This window comes from Carassius auratus, chromosome 38, assembly GCF_003368295.1.
Source record: "Carassius auratus strain Wakin chromosome 38, ASM336829v1, whole genome shotgun sequence".
NCBI classification, from domain to species: Eukaryota; Metazoa; Chordata; class Actinopteri; order Cypriniformes; family Cyprinidae; genus Carassius; species Carassius auratus.
This window is the reverse complement of record NC_039280.1, coordinates 22,834,921-22,852,578: the sequence shown is the minus strand read 5'-3', so window position 1 is coordinate 22,852,578 and position 17,658 is coordinate 22,834,921. Positions and strand designations below refer to the sequence as shown.

Here is a 17,658-nt window from a genome sequence, read left to right as displayed (position 1 = left end):
GCGTGCATACCAATTCAGGATGAGTTTAACAGGTATTTGCATCTTTAAAAGCTATTCCTCCCTGACCACACAGGGTCACCCCGGGTCAACAGCAGCCGCAAGACAGTCATCTATGGGACCTTGTGTTTGGTTAAGGTTAGAGGATGCACTCCACTGACTTACCTGGTTACCATAAGCAATCAGCTCAACAAGCATTCCCTAGGGTCAAAGGTCAGTTTCTAGTTCAGAGGCAGATGTAGTAGCCATGAAACCAGATCCTGCATCTGAAGAGTGCTGTGAATGTTTCCATTAAAAGAAATCTAAACATAGGACAGCTTTTATTCTGCTTTAAAATAGTTCCTCCGTGTTATAGTGATACAAGTGATACCAAAATATCCACTACGCAGCATTTCTATCCATCAGTACTAAACTGCTTCCATGGTGGTGACAAACCAATTTCAAAAAGACACACCTGAAGATCAATAATCTGGCACGTTTAAAATGAGCCTACAATTGAGAAAATATTAATGCTTCAGATTTGGCTTAGTATAATTTCATAAATTATCCACTCTAATTCAATCTGTGTATTTCTTAGTCTATCTGCCTCTTATCAAGAAATGTCGCAAAAATCTAAAGGCAACCCAAAAGGGAAAACTGGTCAGCCTCAGTGGGTCATGGAATACTCACACTGGTGCCAAAGGGAGAGATTTTGCCACCATGTGACACACTTCAAAAGGGAAGAGGTCCAGAGGAAGACAAAAAAAAAAAAAACCTTTTACACACTCAGACCATAGAGTTTTTAACACAATCAGTTGCACAACTGGAAACAAATCATACTCTTTTAGGTTTTTGTGTTAACTTATATTTTGCTAATAAAGATACTTTAAATGTAAACTTTCAGGGAAATAACTTCCTTTTGTGTAAACACTATGTATAAATACAATTATGTCCAACATTAGGTTTCACATAAAACCCCTCCAGAGGATTCATTCAGACTTATGCTGGCTGTCTGGGTCCAGTTCTCCTCTACAACAATAAACTGGGGCGATATTTATAGATCTCTCCGCAGGTCCCAGTCCTGCACACATGGGGCAGAAGTAGGATTATGGGAGAGGATGACTACACACTTAAGAACATGAGCCATGCAAGGCATTCAATCTTATTTGTAACAATAATTAAATAAATAAAAAATAAAAAACATGTAAAATATACACAAATAAATTGTAAAATATTATTACAATTTAAAATAACTGTTACATTTTAATATAGTTTAAAATGTAATTTATTCCTGTGATGACAAAGCAGAATTTTAATTGTCTTCAGTGTCACATGATACTAAATAGAAATCTTATATATTAAACAATTATAAAAGTTTTACTGTCACTTATGGATCATTTTAATGCATCCTTGCTTAATAAAAGAAAAAATTAAAAATAAATTATGACTGCATGTCTGAACTTCTGAACGCAAGTGTATATACTAATGCTTTTAATGTTTAGATCATTCCTGTTTACAGCCTGATATCGCATGCCTTCTATATAAAAAAATAAATATTAGAAAACTGCAATAAATTAGTCATCAAATCTGCACAAATGGGGAGATGCATTCTCCAAGAACAAATGATTAACACTTAGCAAACTTGTCTCATAAGCATGATGTTTAAAGACAGTTGCTTCCTGGACGATTGAAGACCCTGACAGACCAGGTGGGTTGAAGACGTCTGAATAAAATCAGAATGAAATGGATCCATCAACATGTGTTTTAACAGAAACAGCAGTAGAACTCATGCCAATCCAAAGTTTCAGAGCTACTAGTGCCTCTAGGCTTAGTCTTTTGCAACTCTGCAGTCAGACGCATCTGTGCCAATCAGTATAGAATTACTTATAACGCGAAGCCAGTGACTAACTACAGCCCCCTCTTCTCCAGACATGAACGCACGCAGCACACAATCACATATGGTGCATTCACACACGGACGGTGACAGCCACGGCTCGAGTACCTTTATACTTCTCCCTGACGGTCTCGTACGCTTGCACAAACTCCTGCTCGTCTACTTGAGCAGTCACGCTGGCTGGATCGTACATGGACATGGCCTTGGAGTGAGGTCAGTTCAATCTCTGGTCTGTTTTCCCTTCTTCTCTTACTTTCAGCCCCTCTTCGGATGTGCCTTCTTGACGACTGGTCTGTCAGAACAGACTGGTGTGTTTGTACAGTCTCACTCTCTCCAGGCTGTGTATGTGAGTATGTGTGTGTGTGTGTGTGTGTATGAGTAAGTGTGTGAGTGAATGTTCCCCCACAGTTCTGGCTCTTGTTCCAGACCACCAGTACCACTCCCCTCTTCAAGCTTGAGAAATACCAACACACACACAGCACGGTCCCACCTCTTAAAGGCATACATGCAACAAACATACGTGCACAGACACAAGCAACAGGCTGCTTTCTAAGGACATCAGATCTAGTACAATGAAGCAAGATGAAGCCAGACAAATATATAGACCAGCACGAATGGAAAGGCACTAAGGAAGTATAGTGAGGGCTAATATTGGCTGTAACATGAGGACTGAATCTCAGCAGGACTTTGACACTCTCACATTCATTCTGACTCAATAACAACAATGTGTGAACAAACATACACTGAGTCCTGGCATCTACATGAGAATAATATTAGGCTTAAAGGGACAGTCCACTCAAAAATTTTAATTCTGTCAGTTTACTTAACCTCAAGTCATTCGAAGCCTGTATGACTTTCAACATAAAAAAAATAAAACATTTTGTGAAACAGACAAGAAAAATACTTCAAATAATAATGGCTTGTTAGGGACAGGTGTGACATGACTTTTATAAATATTGCAAGAAGATACAACCGTTGGGGGGAAAAGCTCATTATACTTGGACCAGTAAGAAACCACCAAGAACACCCTAAAAGCAACAAACAACAATCCTAAAAAACAGCTTGACAATAACCCAGAACGCCCTAGAAACCAACTATTGGTCACCCAGCATACCCTAAAGTCTAGGAAGTAGTGTTGTCACGATAGCAAAATTTTAGTACATACTGTACATTAAAACAGCAAGCAGACTTAAAGCTGCAGTCGGTAACTTTTGACGCTCTAGCGGTTAATAAACAGAACTGCTTGCGTCTTGTGGAAGAACATCGTAGCCGGAACTACTTCTCTCTGTTTATGTCTATGAAGAATCACAAAGGTACTGGGTTACTCCGCCGCGGTACCCCCGAAGCAATTTAAAATAGTCCGAATATAAACACTTATTATAGGTGAACCCTAGTGATTCAGGACAGGCTAAAAACACGGTTTAGGAAAATGGATTCATGGTGTACTCGCTTATAATATACATTTTTTATACTTTGAACACAAAAAAAAGTTACGGACCGCAGCTCTGATTGGTTGTTTCTCACCGGGAGCGGTATAAGAGCATGATATTATATGCACTGCTAAATGATACCAGAGAATGCTTGAAGAACTTAAATCATATGCTGTATGAACATAATCGTGTAGTTTTAGTATCGTAAATCATTGGTATAATATTGATGCCGTAGTGTTTTTAAAAGTTTATTTATGGACCAAATGTCTGCTTCTGTCTAGTTTGCTTTGCGATATTTAGTTTTCATATTTATTTTTCCTCTCACTTGTGAAATGCTGGCTGGGAACATTTGCTTCATGGAGGCGTGTTAAAGGTGGGTTTTACAGTAGAGATGGTCCGACAGTGAAAACACAGCTTGATTTTGGCTTTTCGGCTCATTGTTAGCCCGGACTCACACTGGCCCGACAGTGGAAAAGCAGCTATTGTTAACAAAGATGAAAAGATAAAAAAAGAACATGAACCACTTGACACCGCACAGAACAAATGGCAGGACAATTGTTTTGAATTACAGATATAGTTTGACAAATAGTATCAGTTTTGTTTGTCTTGTCCTTTGCTATCATTATGACTACAGTCACCACATGTCAGTCATCATAGTTTCCAGAATTCTTTCAGCATGCACTAAGCAGCAAGGAAAGCAAAACTTTTACTCCTATTGTGAATATTGTATTTTAATATACCTAAAGCAAACAAAAAGTGTTCCCTGTATAATAGAAGCTGTCAATCAGTACAGTTCAGCACAAGCTCACAATTCTGCACTCTTGCAAAAAATCCAGTTATAATCAAAAAAGCTAACTAAACTCCACAATGACTCTGTTACTTGAATTGTGTCTACGACCTTGTTTGTCATATTGAAAGGATTCATAAGCATGCAGAAATCAGTTTGCCCTACCTACCACCCAGAAACATTATTTTTGCAGCAAATATGTATTTTTAATCTAGTTCTAAAAAAATACCTATTTTAAATTAAAGTACTTAATACAGAAGCTGCTAATAACACTACATTAAACACAGACTTCATGATAGGAAAGCACTAGTAGAATGGAGACCATGCCACTTATGTGTGTGTTTTGAGAGCGTGACAGTGATTAAATAAGCAGAGAGAAAGTGAGTGGGAAGGGAAGAGGAAAATAAAGCCCTTTTGTATGAAGTGTGTCCTATAGCCTATCTCAGGAGGAAATGGAAAAGCTTCCTGAGATGAGGATGGGGTTAGAAGTGAACTTTTATCACTTTAAAAAGCAATTTGCTTTCAAAGAATGAAGTGGGTGTGAGACGCAATTCTGCTGCTCCTTGGCCCCTTTCTAAAAAACTAAGTCAAGCTGGTAGCAGCTATGTTTGATGTTTCACATCCATCTTAAAAATCCCCAGTGGTCTCAAGGGGGCAAACCCCACCCGACACCATAAGAAACCCCCTACACCAGATGTGCCCTCATTACAACCATTCCCAAGGTGTCCACAATCCATCAACCCGTCAGCTCTTTTCCAAAACCATGGATAATGCTTGTCAGTATTTGACATTTTTAACATCACTGACAAACTCTTTCTCAAACTACTGCAAATATTTTAGCTTCAGGTGCCATAAAATATAAAAATAAATACTGCTGAGCATCCACATGTTTATATAAGAGAAGGGAGTATATTTCTGGAAAAATACATAAATCCGGATCAATTCTCCATTGCTGTTTTGGAGATGCCATGTAATAAAATCTTGTGTAAGAATTTAATCATGCCTGATATATGTGCTCTGAACACACTTGCCAGATGTGGATTGAAAACCGAAAATGCACAGTTAATCTGCCATGAAATTAGGGACCTGGATATGCCCTAAAATATATCAAATGGATTATGCTGAAAATCATATTTTAACAGGTAGTTCATCAAAACTATATTTTACATGTGCTGAACAAAATACCTGTAAGGTATTTGGGTTGTTGCTCAGTGCAGTGAGTTAAAGGAACCAACACGTGTCCATGTTCATCATGAGAACCAACCAGCTTTTCATCTCAACTTCATAATCAAATAATCAATAATGGCATGGCGCTAATATCTCAAGATTCTTTGTTACAGCAGCAGGACAGATGATCATTAGCACACAACCTCAGTCTAAACTTCTGACCTTTAAGGGAAAATCAATGTTTGCTGGAAACCCGAGCATTAGCGCTCAATCTAAAACACATTTCTCAGGGTTTTTTGTTTAAACTACTGACACCATGTGGTGGCAGTAGGGCTGCCATTTGGGGGATATATATATATATATATATTAGAACAAATGATCTCCCACCATCTTATTCACGGTCACTGTCTAACAAGAAAAAGGCAACAATACACTTGTATCAATACACTTGACCTTGACTATAGTTCATAAGCCAAAATCAGTATATTGATAAAAATTTAAACAGATAATTTCCACTGATTTACCTCAGATCTGCTTCTGAGTTGTGGCAGATTGTCAGTATGTGAAATGTAACAATAATGTTGAGATATATGAAGTCAAGAGTATGGGTAAATAATTCACTGAATTTTTCGAGGTCTGGGGTTATGTGAACAATTTATGTATGCTATTTATAGTTAATCATGAATAATTGATTCATCCTGGTATGCTCTTTAAAGGTTACAGATTTTCCCAAGATCTTTCTGAAGCCAACAACCCGAAAGTTTTCAGGACTAAGCTAAACAAGAAAAACTGCACAAGCAGAAATGTGATAGCAGACGGAAAGCAGGCTGTCACACTCTAATTAACCTGCATGTGTTGAATAAATTTTTAATTAATGACAGAAAAAAAATGCCAACTGCAATCAAACTGCATATCTTCTACATGCCAGTAGTTCCTGTCAAGAGAAACTGATAACCAGTTTGTGCTGTGCAGTGATGGCAAGGAGGAAAGGCTGAATGTGTTTAAGTTTAGATGCTGAATTCCTTCCCTCAACACCTCATAAGTATCACTAAAACAGGAGAGAAAACAGGTTTGAAAGCATTTTTTAGAGTATGACTCCATTTAAACTCACCATAACACTATTGACACTAAAAAGCTGCATGCAAATGAAAAAATACATACATTTTCATAAATATTAAAATAAATGTATTATTCTTTTATATAAAGTATGGTCTTGGGATGGAAATATCTTATGTCTGGTGACTATAACTCACTGTTACGGTCAGATTAGTTCAGAGCTTGCCTCTCCATGAAACCCATAAAAGTCACCTCCTCTAACCTTTCTCTGATGTCTACACAAGTAAAATTCCAGACATTTTAGAGCATTCTGCAGTGCTCACTCTAGCCAGAGGCAACCGTATAAAAAATCTGGGCCCTGCAACAAAACGGCAGGCCAGAATTCAGATCTGAAGTTGGAGATATAATAGAGTTAAGAGCCAAACTTATTTGAGTTGTGTAGACTGACTGGCATTTGATTTTCAGCATGATAGATGTAACATTTTTATGTAAGACTTAAGAATTTAAATTTAAGTATACTCCGTCCCTAAATGCTGCCACTTATTTAATCAATATTAATAATCATGATTACACTATCAAGGGGACATATTTTTGTCATAACTGCAGCAATAAAATGAATTTAAATGAAGCATTTAGCAGTGAAAAGCAAGCAAGCAGAGATGCTGACAAATTTTCACAGTGCAGATTTACTGCCACAGGATGGCAGCCAAGTGCAGTTCAAACCTGAATGATCAAAACATCCCGTTGTATTCCAGTAAGTGGGCAGTAAAATGTGTTGCTAGAAACACAGTCATTTCTGTGAATAGTATGAAAGCTTTGAAAGAGCTAGGCACTAGCAACACCCCTAGCAGCAGCAACAATGACCCTAAATACAGCAAAAGTCACTTTGGATAAATGTGTGCCAAATATATAAATGTTATATGCTTTAAAGTTTCCTAAAACGGTCACAAAAGACTACACATGAAACAATGGATGTGGTTCATCCAGACTATACACCAGCATCCTGCTTTCCACAGTGAGATAAAGATGTCAGTGTACCAGAGGAAACTCTACCCTAATATAAAATATGTATGGCACAGAGAAACCATGCTTAATAGTGGCAGAATCATCCCTATGTGTGCATAATGAAGATCAGAGGAACTAAAAGAGATAAGAGCTCTGCAGTCCAGTGACAAACACCCTTGCCTAATATTGTGTAAGTGTGTATGGTTTGTTATGCACTCTCACACACACACACACACACACACACAAACTGCTCTGTCAGTCCTTTGCAACATGGCAGGATCACACAAGGAACAGACTTACTGCAGGTTACTAGATATAAATATCTATACATTTTTTTTTTTTTTTTATTAAATATAAAAAAGTGCTTCTGAATGTGCTTTTCTGTAATAAATGTTCTACATGGTTTCAAAACCTGCATGTACAGTGCATCCAGAAAGCCAGGGGTTGTTTTTTTTTCCTCCTAAGCCAAAATACACTTTCTATCTTGCTAGATAATGTGACATGTGATGATGTTCAAATTTCATCGCCATTTCTGTGTGCTTGAAGATCTTGCTGCAAAAAGCATCTTTCATCATTGACTGCCATTCAAAAAGTTGCCATGTATTCTGACTAAAGGTGAAGTCACATTTACTGTTTTTTGGCAAAATTTCAAGGGCGAACTCTAGTTTCAATTTGAATCTACACTATTAGGTCTTCCACTGGTGGGCAAAATTTTTCCCCACGTGGAATTTACCAACAGAACGTACCTTGGTTTGACTTTTCTGAGCTGAGTTTCATATGTCGCTGCCATTTTGACAAAAGACAAAAGGACTTTTTTGCCCACAAGGTTTCACTGAATGTATGCTCATGATACTGCACCTTGAATAAATATTTTGGAAACGGCACATCATGAATGTTTCATTATATTATATTATACTTGCAAGTGACAAATTTTTGCTGCATCTAAAAACACCTTAAAACAAATTCTCAGATTGTTCCTTCAAGTTTTTTAGCTTAAAAAAATAAAATAAAAAACGACATCGTTCCAAAAGGGGCCTTTTCCAGCTATGCCACAGAAGAACCATTTACAAGAACCTTTCAATTAACAGTTCGAAAAAAAGTGTGAAGAACATTTTAAAAAAGTAAAAAAAATAAATAAATAAAAAATAAATAAAAAATTATATACCAAAAAATATAACCATATAAGGCCCGATCAGACAAAATGTGTTTTTGCAGTGAGAGGAGCCTTTTTAAAATTATTTTCTATTGGCAGTGAGCGTTTTACACACTGGACACCTTGTGTATCAACTGCCTCTTTTTATTTATTTGGGCCTAAAGAAACTTTAGAGGAATTGAAAGGTTCCATGAATGTTAAAGGTTCTTCATGGAACCCCAGATGCCAATAAGAAGAATTTTAATTGATAATTTTAATTGTGTTCTTAATTGCAGTATTCCTTTATGATTCCTCTGACCTGCAATGCGAATGATGGCTCTCTCTGCAGAGTCCAGGACATCTCCGGAGGCAGATTTGGAGCGTTTGATGCGCTGGTGTTTGGGGAGGTTCCATGGTAAGGTGTCTCCAGGAAAAGGTGAAGAGCAGAGGTCACTTGCGCTCTCCTCTGATGCAGACCGTTCAAGTGTCCGCCGGCGACCCCCTGACATGACCTGGGAATGCTGACATGGAAAACATGAGTGTTAGAGATCATTCAACATTAGTACAGCTGTCCAAAGTGTTTAGAGTCACTAGAAGACACTACAAAATTCACACAACTGTAGATATTATCAACTTTAACTATTGCCATTTTTGAGAAGGAGTTGAGAAAACATTATAAAATATAAGCCTACTTATAAAAATCCCTCATGTCTATGGCATATTATAGGAACCAAAGATATGTACCAGAATAACTGGAATTCAACAAATGAACAAAAATATATTATTTATAAATAAAACATTAAGAGACTGCATCACTTAGGTACAATCAAAATAAATACATCAATGTATAATGCTATTGAAAGTGTGGAACGGTATTTAAACTTAGGAAGAAAAACCAAAGGAAGAAAATGAACGTCATTATTGTTAGTGGATCTAAAGAGATTTCAGACAGGAGTGAAATTCAGAGAGGTGATTTAGAGAGCCAACACAACTTCTGTGACCTCTGCTGACCTGTGATGAATGTGAAAAGACTGAAACTATATTTCTTCTCAGTTGCAAAAGATTTTTCAATAACATGCTTCTCTTGCATGCATTACAAAAATGCATGGAGCTTTAATGTAGCCTACCAGTCCAAATTTTGATGAATTTATGTTATTGGTGATATTAAAGTCATTTGCTTAAATGCCTAAAATATAATGCCTAAATAAACTTTTATTATGTCCTACCATTCAAACATTTCAGTAATTCTTTATAAAGAATTGTATAAAAAAAAAATATATATATATATATAATAATAATAATAATAATATTATATATATATATATATATATATATATATATATATATATATATATATATATATATATATATATATATATATATATATATTCAAAATGAATAATCGTTCAGCTAGGACACATTAAATAAAAAATAATGACAGTAAAGACTTTATTAAAGTAAAGATTTATATTTCAAATAAATTGTTCTTTTGAACTTTGTTCACCAAAGATTCCTGAAAAAAAAAATGCAACATGGTTACTACAATCAGCCGATATTATGCAGCACGAGCGCTTTCAACACTGAAAAGCAGTCGTGTCTGGACTCTGGAGGAATGCTGAAAATTCACAGAAAAAAATAAAAATACAAGAACATTAGAACAGAAAACAGATTTTGTAATATTCTTCCACATATTACGGTTTTTCTTGATCAAATAAATGCATCCTAGGTGAGCGTAAAATACTTTTTTTCTAAAACATAAAAAAATGTTACTAAACCCAAACAATTGAACGGTTGTGCATTATAGGCCGTTACATAATACTTCACAGACCACTGTCATTTACCATGGTAACACGGACACTGTCAGGTTATGTGTTAGTCAATAGCGGAATGAACGCAATAACGACTTAAAACCACTTCAGCAGACTGACAGAAAACTGCAGCTGTTGCGTAGCATATGTTTCTCGTGCGCTGTAAATTCAACCATTTTTCTGAGCAGCGCGTTTAATCGCGCGCAGAAGGATTCTCGTCATCATTGCTCAGCAGATTCACCAATGCGGCAAACACAGCAAGCATCCTTTCACAACTGCTTCATATCGGTACCGCGACTCTGTTTACAGCCCATATCCAGCATCCAGCTGTGGACTCTCCCTTCTGATCTGTCAACAAGCCAATGACAGTGTCGCCACCCCGCATTTAACTCTCTGCTAAAACGATGCCAAACTTAGAGCGTCCTGTCTGCGAATAATACACATTCAGAAAGGCAAGATGCAGCGACTGCAAGATGCAGCGATATGGAAAAATGTACCTGCAGTAGAACTTACCGGGGAGGAATCCAGCACGAGCGCGCCTTAGTTATGAAAGTCAAGTGATAATGCTGCTGGATGCTCTGGTGCTGTCTGCCCATGGAGATGACGGTGCAAAATGCTGTGAATGATCACAGCTAAACAGGGGAAAGGTGATCTGATCTGATCTGATCCAACTCTGTGTTGCCCCTGTACAGCTTCAGTTCCACACAGTGGTGGAATGTCACTGCATGTTTTGCACAATGCAACAAAAGATTCGATTTATTTTGTGGGGGAGAGTTTATTGCCTCCACATGAACAAATGCTTCTCTATTTAATAAACTATACAGTTGTGACCCAAAGTAATGCAACCCCAATCCCCTTAGTAGTGACTGAAACATTTGAATCTAAAATCAGTAATAATGTCAACCAAAAATGAAGCTAACTAGATATTGCTTAATAGACAATAAGCAAAAAAAAAAAAAAAAAAAAAGTAAATCGATTTATTTTTTCACAAAATGAGTTCCAATATAAAAATTAAGCATCCCACTAGCAAAGCCAAGTTTGACTCCCAAAGAAAACACAAAATCTATAATACCAGGTGCTTTTAAAAGCAACTGTCAAGCTTAGTGTATGTTGTATTCATAATGGACAATTAAAAAAATATTGTAAAAAAAATTTTTATAAAAGAAACTGAACGTAAAAGCTGTCATTATTAATTAATTTTTATTCTGTTTTATTATTATATATTGAATATATTATAGAATAGAGAGAGTGTGTGGCAGTAAACTAACATTAACTTACAATGAGCAAGGCATTTGTTACAGTATTTTTTTTAAACTAACACTAACTTGGATTAATAAATGCTTTTTGAAGTCTTTTACAATGTTAGTCCAGTTTGTAATTTGTGTGTTACCAAATAAGGGTAATCAATAATTATGAATTATGAATTATCAATTATTTGTAGAATGCATTTTAATTATACATTTATGACTTCTAAATATATGATTATATGCATTTATTGATATGGACATGTGTGTCTGAAATAAAGTAAAGTTTAATATTAATATTAGTGGGGGGGGGGGGGGGGTTATTAGTTGATTAGGCTTGAAAAAAAAAAATCCGTCCAAAAATGTCTCTTTGGAATCTATGGGTCCTCAAATGTTTGTCACGTTACATTAAAAGTCAAATTATTTGTTGATCAAAATGTATTTCTCTGTAATCAAATACATGTACATGCATCATCATTAAAGGTACTGACTTTATAGTAGCACAGTTGTCACATTTTGCAAGTAAATTTAGTTTACATGGCTCAGACTTGCCAACATCTTACATAACAGAAGCTTTTATACTGCTCAATGGCTGGTAAGAAAAAGGGATAGTTGTGGCCATTGGCATGGGCTGGTTAAGGGAGGGGCTACTATTTAACAAAGCACCGGTCTCAGTGCCAGCTTCAGCCTAGTGCACAATGCCTACTAAAGTTAACCCTCTAGTGCACTTCATTAGGGGTAGAGCTGGGTATTTAATGATGTTTGAAGCTGCTGGGTGGTCCAGATGAGCTACTTAAAGTTCCATGCATATTTCTTAATTTAGGAGATCTTACTTAAAACTTACTTCACTGCACTTTCTTGTGTCTTTCAGTCCAAGTCTATTAGCACTGAAGCCCACCTATATGTGTACTCTAAAATAAACTTTGAGCAAAGACCGTACAGACTTAAGACTTGTTAAAACCAAGGTGGATAAATCTAATGATAAATATAAAGTATTAATAATCATTCTAAAAATGTATAATCATTTGTTTCTTCAGGTTGATAAACCAAGAATACATTCACAGCCCATAATAATCTATCCTGCTTTAATGAGCTGGAGCATTTAAAGCGGCAGGCTACATAACTGCAGCATGCTTATAATAAACAGAATGTCATTGTGCGTTAGTGTGGATGCTATAGCCATCTTTTTAAGATGTCAAAAATAAAAAAATCATTAATCATATCAGAGACAGAGCCATTTAAAATTTTTGTCCAATCAAACACTCTAAAGAATGAAAATGTCCCTCCCCCTAATGCCAACAATTAGTAACAGCAAAAACAATCTAATCATGGTTCATGGTAACATATTAAATTAAATACTACTGAAAAAAAAAAGATGAACCATTAAATTGAAATAAAACTGCACTCTTCAAGCAACAGTAGATAATACAATAAGGTGTCTAAACTGATTTGTATGAAAAGTTCATGAATTTTGAAACAAACAGATTCTCACCTGCTCAGCAGATGCAGAAGTCCCAGTACCAGATGCGATGGTGACTTTCAGGTTCCGTCTGTTTCTCTTCCTCACTGCTGTAGAGGGCTTCTCTTCTTTCTCATCTTTTCCCACCTTCTTTTCTTTCACATCCTCTGTCTTTTTCTCATGTTTTTCCTTTTCTTTCGTCTTCTGTTTCTCTTGAGACAGAGGGGTTGCCAGTTTGATCACCCCGGCGATCCCCTCATTAAGCAGAGCCGCAGAGACACTCTTCTTGTCCTTTGGCTTCTTCTTCCGCTGAAAAAACAGTGAAATCAGCGTATTCATTTGAACACTGTAATTAAAACCTGCAAAAAGAACCACCTTTCAAACATATGCAGGTTTAAATTATTTAAGCTGGATCAATGACAATCCTGAAAAGGCCACAAAAGGGTTATCAGTGAGTTTAGAGACTGTTCGGCTATATCTGACGCCCACTGCCTGGATCACACAAAGGAGTCCTTATGCGACAGCCTGTGACTGTGATTGAATCTGTCAGATGCACAATTAGAAGGCAATTTCTATTAGACAAATACTTTTTTAAAATAGAAAGCATGTACAAGAACATAATTCATGCTGGCTTTTATTTCAATGCCTGAATCAGAGCATTTTAATGACCTAATGGCTATTACCAAATGAGATTGTAGGGTTTTAACATAGCACTTAAATCCAAAAAAGAACTGCAACAAAAAATTTGGGAAAAGTTTTTTTTTTTCTTTAAACTGGGTTATCGCAGTACCCAGAATAAATGATTATGGCCACCATCTTCATTTTGTCTATCTGCTCTGTAAATTGCACAAACAAATCTAATTCTTAAACTTTATCTGCCTTTTCTCTCAGGCTGTGAAATAATGTCATTTGGATTTCTTTTTTTTTGCTCTGTCCACTTGGAGGACAGGGGAGGAAACAGCCTTTTGTTGTCTTACAACAGTGTGCAGAGACAAAAAAGCATTCATGCAGACAGAGCCATCAGGCCATCTCTGTCCAGCAGTCTATCAAACCAGCATGAACACAGCCAGTCTGCACTGACACCTGACATATAGACTCAATAATCTATGTCTTCTAAAGCAATTATAATCTGTTCATCAGTTATTGATCATAAGGAATAGTGCATGTACACCACTGTTTTACTGTGCCTTTATATACAGAGTAAACTGTAAGATTCTGTTTTTACCTTCATATAAAATCATTTACCTTCAGTAGCCTACTTAATTATTACAAATGACTACAATCAGTTATAGCAAAGTATTTTTCTACTATATAAAAAAAGGGTTTTCGGATCACTAAAAAAAAAAAAAAAAGCTCTATAAAGGGTCATCAAAATGCTTGTCTAAACAATACTGGCCTCTAGAGGCTGCTGGGTAAAAAAATACATATTCAGAAGAAGACAGGCATATATTTGTATATTCGGAACGGCATGCTAGCATGCTAATATTGCCGTTTGTTTTGTTTTTGTATTTGAAAGAAGTCTCTTATACTCACCAAAGCTACATTAATCGATTAAAAATACTACAAAACAGTAATTTTGAGAATTATTACAATATTAACAATTTAAAACCATTTTCGTAGTTTAGTCCAGTTATAGCAAAGCTTAAGTTTACATCACTTATAACTACACTCTTGTGGGTCACATGACCCTTCACAAATAATCTAATATGTTGATTTGGTGCTCAAGAAACATGTCTTGTTATTGTCAATGTTGAAATCTGTTGAGCTAGTTTTTGGAGGGAATCCTTGTAACATGCTACAGATTTAAACCTTTACCATTACATACAGCTTCAGATACATGGTAAACATGGTAAAATGATAGTATGCAGTGTTTTTGATGTAGTATAGAGTATGGTTTTATTCCATTCTGAACATAACTGAGAATTTATATACACAGTACACATTTCTGCTGGGAAATGGACAAAATTTGGGTTATATGAGTGTGCTGTATACTAATATCATATCAGCATCATTAACTTGATGATAGAGTGATGGCGTACCTGGCTCTGGTGTTTCGTCTTTGACTGTTTCTCCATTGCTGGAACAGAAACAGAGTATTAAATTAGGCGAAGGAAGTGCAAGTGGAGGATATTAAATTATGACATCTGCCCACCCGAAATACTGAATATAAATGAACAATGACAAAAGCTTCTCAACTGTGTGTCATGATATTAATTGAAACATTCACAAGGAGGATTGTGTATGTGTTTTTTCTTAAGGTAAATATATATATAAATGTGCTGGTATGTAGTATGTAGGTTAAAATGGTGTAGAACTGTCAAAGCCTGTCATCAGTAATCATTCTAACAGCAAGCCTGAGCCTGCTTTGAACTTTGACCCCGGATCTCATAAGAAACTAGTCTTGATATGCGAACTGCTGTTCCACTCTTTCAGACCCTCCAATGTTTCTTTTAAACACATGGCTGCTACGTTTGTGGAAACCTATGCGTTTCATTTATTCAAAGAATACACAGATTTCACTTAAAAGCTACAATTAGTACATCCAATTTAACAACCATCGCTTTGTGGTCTCGAAACAACTTTCTCAATTGGGTCTTTTTTAAGCAATTCAGATCTTGGTTTGGAAAGACTGCCATTGCGTAATATCCCAGGGAACATTTAATTAAGGGATACTGCTTGACAAATAGCAAACTGTGATTAGAGGATTCAGCACACCCCTTCAGATGACGTCAAATAAGAATACATGACAGTGAACACACAACTCGACCAGTTTTCCATCCTGTGCGCACTAAAAGCAGCCAGTCATGGAAAACCAGTTTATTGTTTCCACTGTAAAAACATTTTTTTTCTTCTTCTTCAAACTCTCTAAAAGTACTACTGATCTGGAAAGAGCTTAAGAACTGTTTCCAGACAGCTGAGTGAGAATAAAAGCAGCTGTATTACCTGAGAGGTATCTCTCCAGAGGGGAGGAGGAGCTTTGGCTTCCCCAGCAGCAGAAGAACAAGCTCCAAACCAGGACGGTGGCCAATATCAGCACAATCACCCAGAGCACCCAGGCCGGAGCCGGGTACACCAGGGCCCAATCTTGCAGCGCATCCATATTTAGCCACTTTTCCTTTTTTCCCCTCTCGGTCTACTTTCCTCTCTTCTAGCTCCAGTGGCTGCTTCTCAGTGGCAGATGGGCAGCAACCGTGCAAGGCCACAACCCACGTCAGCTCTGGAGGAGTGCGTATACGAGTGTGTGTGTTTTCTTCACTGAGCCGGGCAGCAGTCACAACCCTGCCTGGAATATCCAGCAGCCACTCCCAGAGCAAAACATTTCTCACTGTCTCACACACACACACCTTCGTTTCATCCGGCTCCGAGACCTGTTGGTTAATGGTAGGTATAGTAGCAAAAAAATGCACCTGAGGCACTTTAAAGCGACAACGAAGTTCACTTAGGTGTGCACATAAACACTGAGAACAGGAAGATAATGTAAACAGTGCCCTTCAAATGTATTTGGACACTTTAGTCACACTTATAAAAGAGATCTTGATGGGAACTGATTACGTACATCCACTTAAAAAAAAAAAAAGACAGTAGGATTAGTCATTGCTAAAATGGCTGAGAAAAGTGAAGTTAGTTCTGAGAAGTTCTCTAGAATCATTTTCACATTTTTAAGTGTGACTTCCATGGCTAAACACTTTAAGATTCACTTAAAAAAAAAAAAGCAGCATTAACAATTTATATAAGAAACATTATTAATATTTGTTAAAAATTTAGAACCAAATCAGCATATCAGAATGACTTCTGAAGGATTATGACCGCTAAAAATTATATTTTGTCACTAAAGCCATTATAAAATATAGTATTAATACAATAGTTCTTTTAAAATGTCATACTTTTTCACAGTGTTGCAACTTTTACTGTATTTTTGATCAAATAAATGCAGTCTGGGTGAGCATAAGAAAATAAATTAATAAAAAAAATCTGAAATTCCAATGTTTTGAACGGTAGTGTGGATCCATTACAGTCTCTATTTTCTTTTATGAAAAGAACAAATTGATCAGCTTCCAGGAAACATGCACACAGTAATCATTTTGTCCGGACTTTGGATAAAATATAAAAATAACCAAAGGAAAATCTGTCATTCAGAGGAAGCTGGTCATTTATGAGTCACAACAGGATCTTTCCATCTTGGTTAACTGCTTTAACAACACACACCCTGTTTTTTCAACTTTTGGCCCAAAATTACCTGGTCCCCCAAAATCAAACACAGATGCCCAACATCCTTAGGTTTTGGCTTGTAAACACACTGGAAAATCAAGACGCCTTTAAAGAGATGATGATCAGTCAGGCACTGACTGATTTGTGGCAGTCTTTGGTGAGTAGCCAGACAATGGTGGAAAAGTTAGTCACTGCTGCGACCTAGTGGATGCAACATGAGTTGAGACATTGCTTCTGCATACGCTTGCCATTACTTATCACCAGTCTTGATACAGGGCTTCCACACTTTGTGACCTATGAATTTCAAACCCTTTTTCATTCATTTCTGTTGTATACTTCACTTTTATTACATTTTTAGAATAAGTTGTGTCTAACAAATTAAATGCTGTTGAATGGTTTTCTATTAACAGTTCTAAAGTTTGCAGGAAGTAAAGCTCGTTCTTCTTGTTTTCTGTTTGTTGGAAAAATTATTTTTTGTTCCAAAATGTTTT

General features: G+C 36.5%; 1 protein-coding gene across 11 annotated transcripts in view; it reads right to left on the bottom strand.

Moving 5' to 3' along the window:
- LOC113057418 (plectin) overlaps positions 1 to 16,184 on the bottom strand; it is a 90,552-nt gene extending 74,368 nt beyond the window's left edge. For 6 of the 11 annotated variants that reach the window (XM_026224798.1, XM_026224800.1, XM_026224801.1 and 3 more), the window contains exons 1-4: positions 15,902 to 16,184; positions 14,998 to 15,035; positions 12,992 to 13,267; positions 8,767 to 8,968 (exon numbers count right to left, since the gene is read on the bottom strand). In XM_026224798.1, the coding sequence (XP_026080583.1) occupies positions 8,767 to 8,968; positions 12,992 to 13,267; positions 14,998 to 15,035; positions 15,902 to 16,058 (673 nt within the window). In that variant the 5' untranslated portion in view covers positions 16,059 to 16,184. Of the gene's footprint in view, positions 1 to 1,978; positions 2,290 to 8,766; positions 8,969 to 12,991; positions 13,268 to 14,997; positions 15,036 to 15,901 lie in introns of those variants that run through there. The other 5 variants (XM_026224820.1, XM_026224821.1, XM_026224805.1 and 2 more) reach the window with 4 other exon arrangements.
- Between the last annotated feature and the right edge of the window lie 1,474 nt (positions 16,185 to 17,658).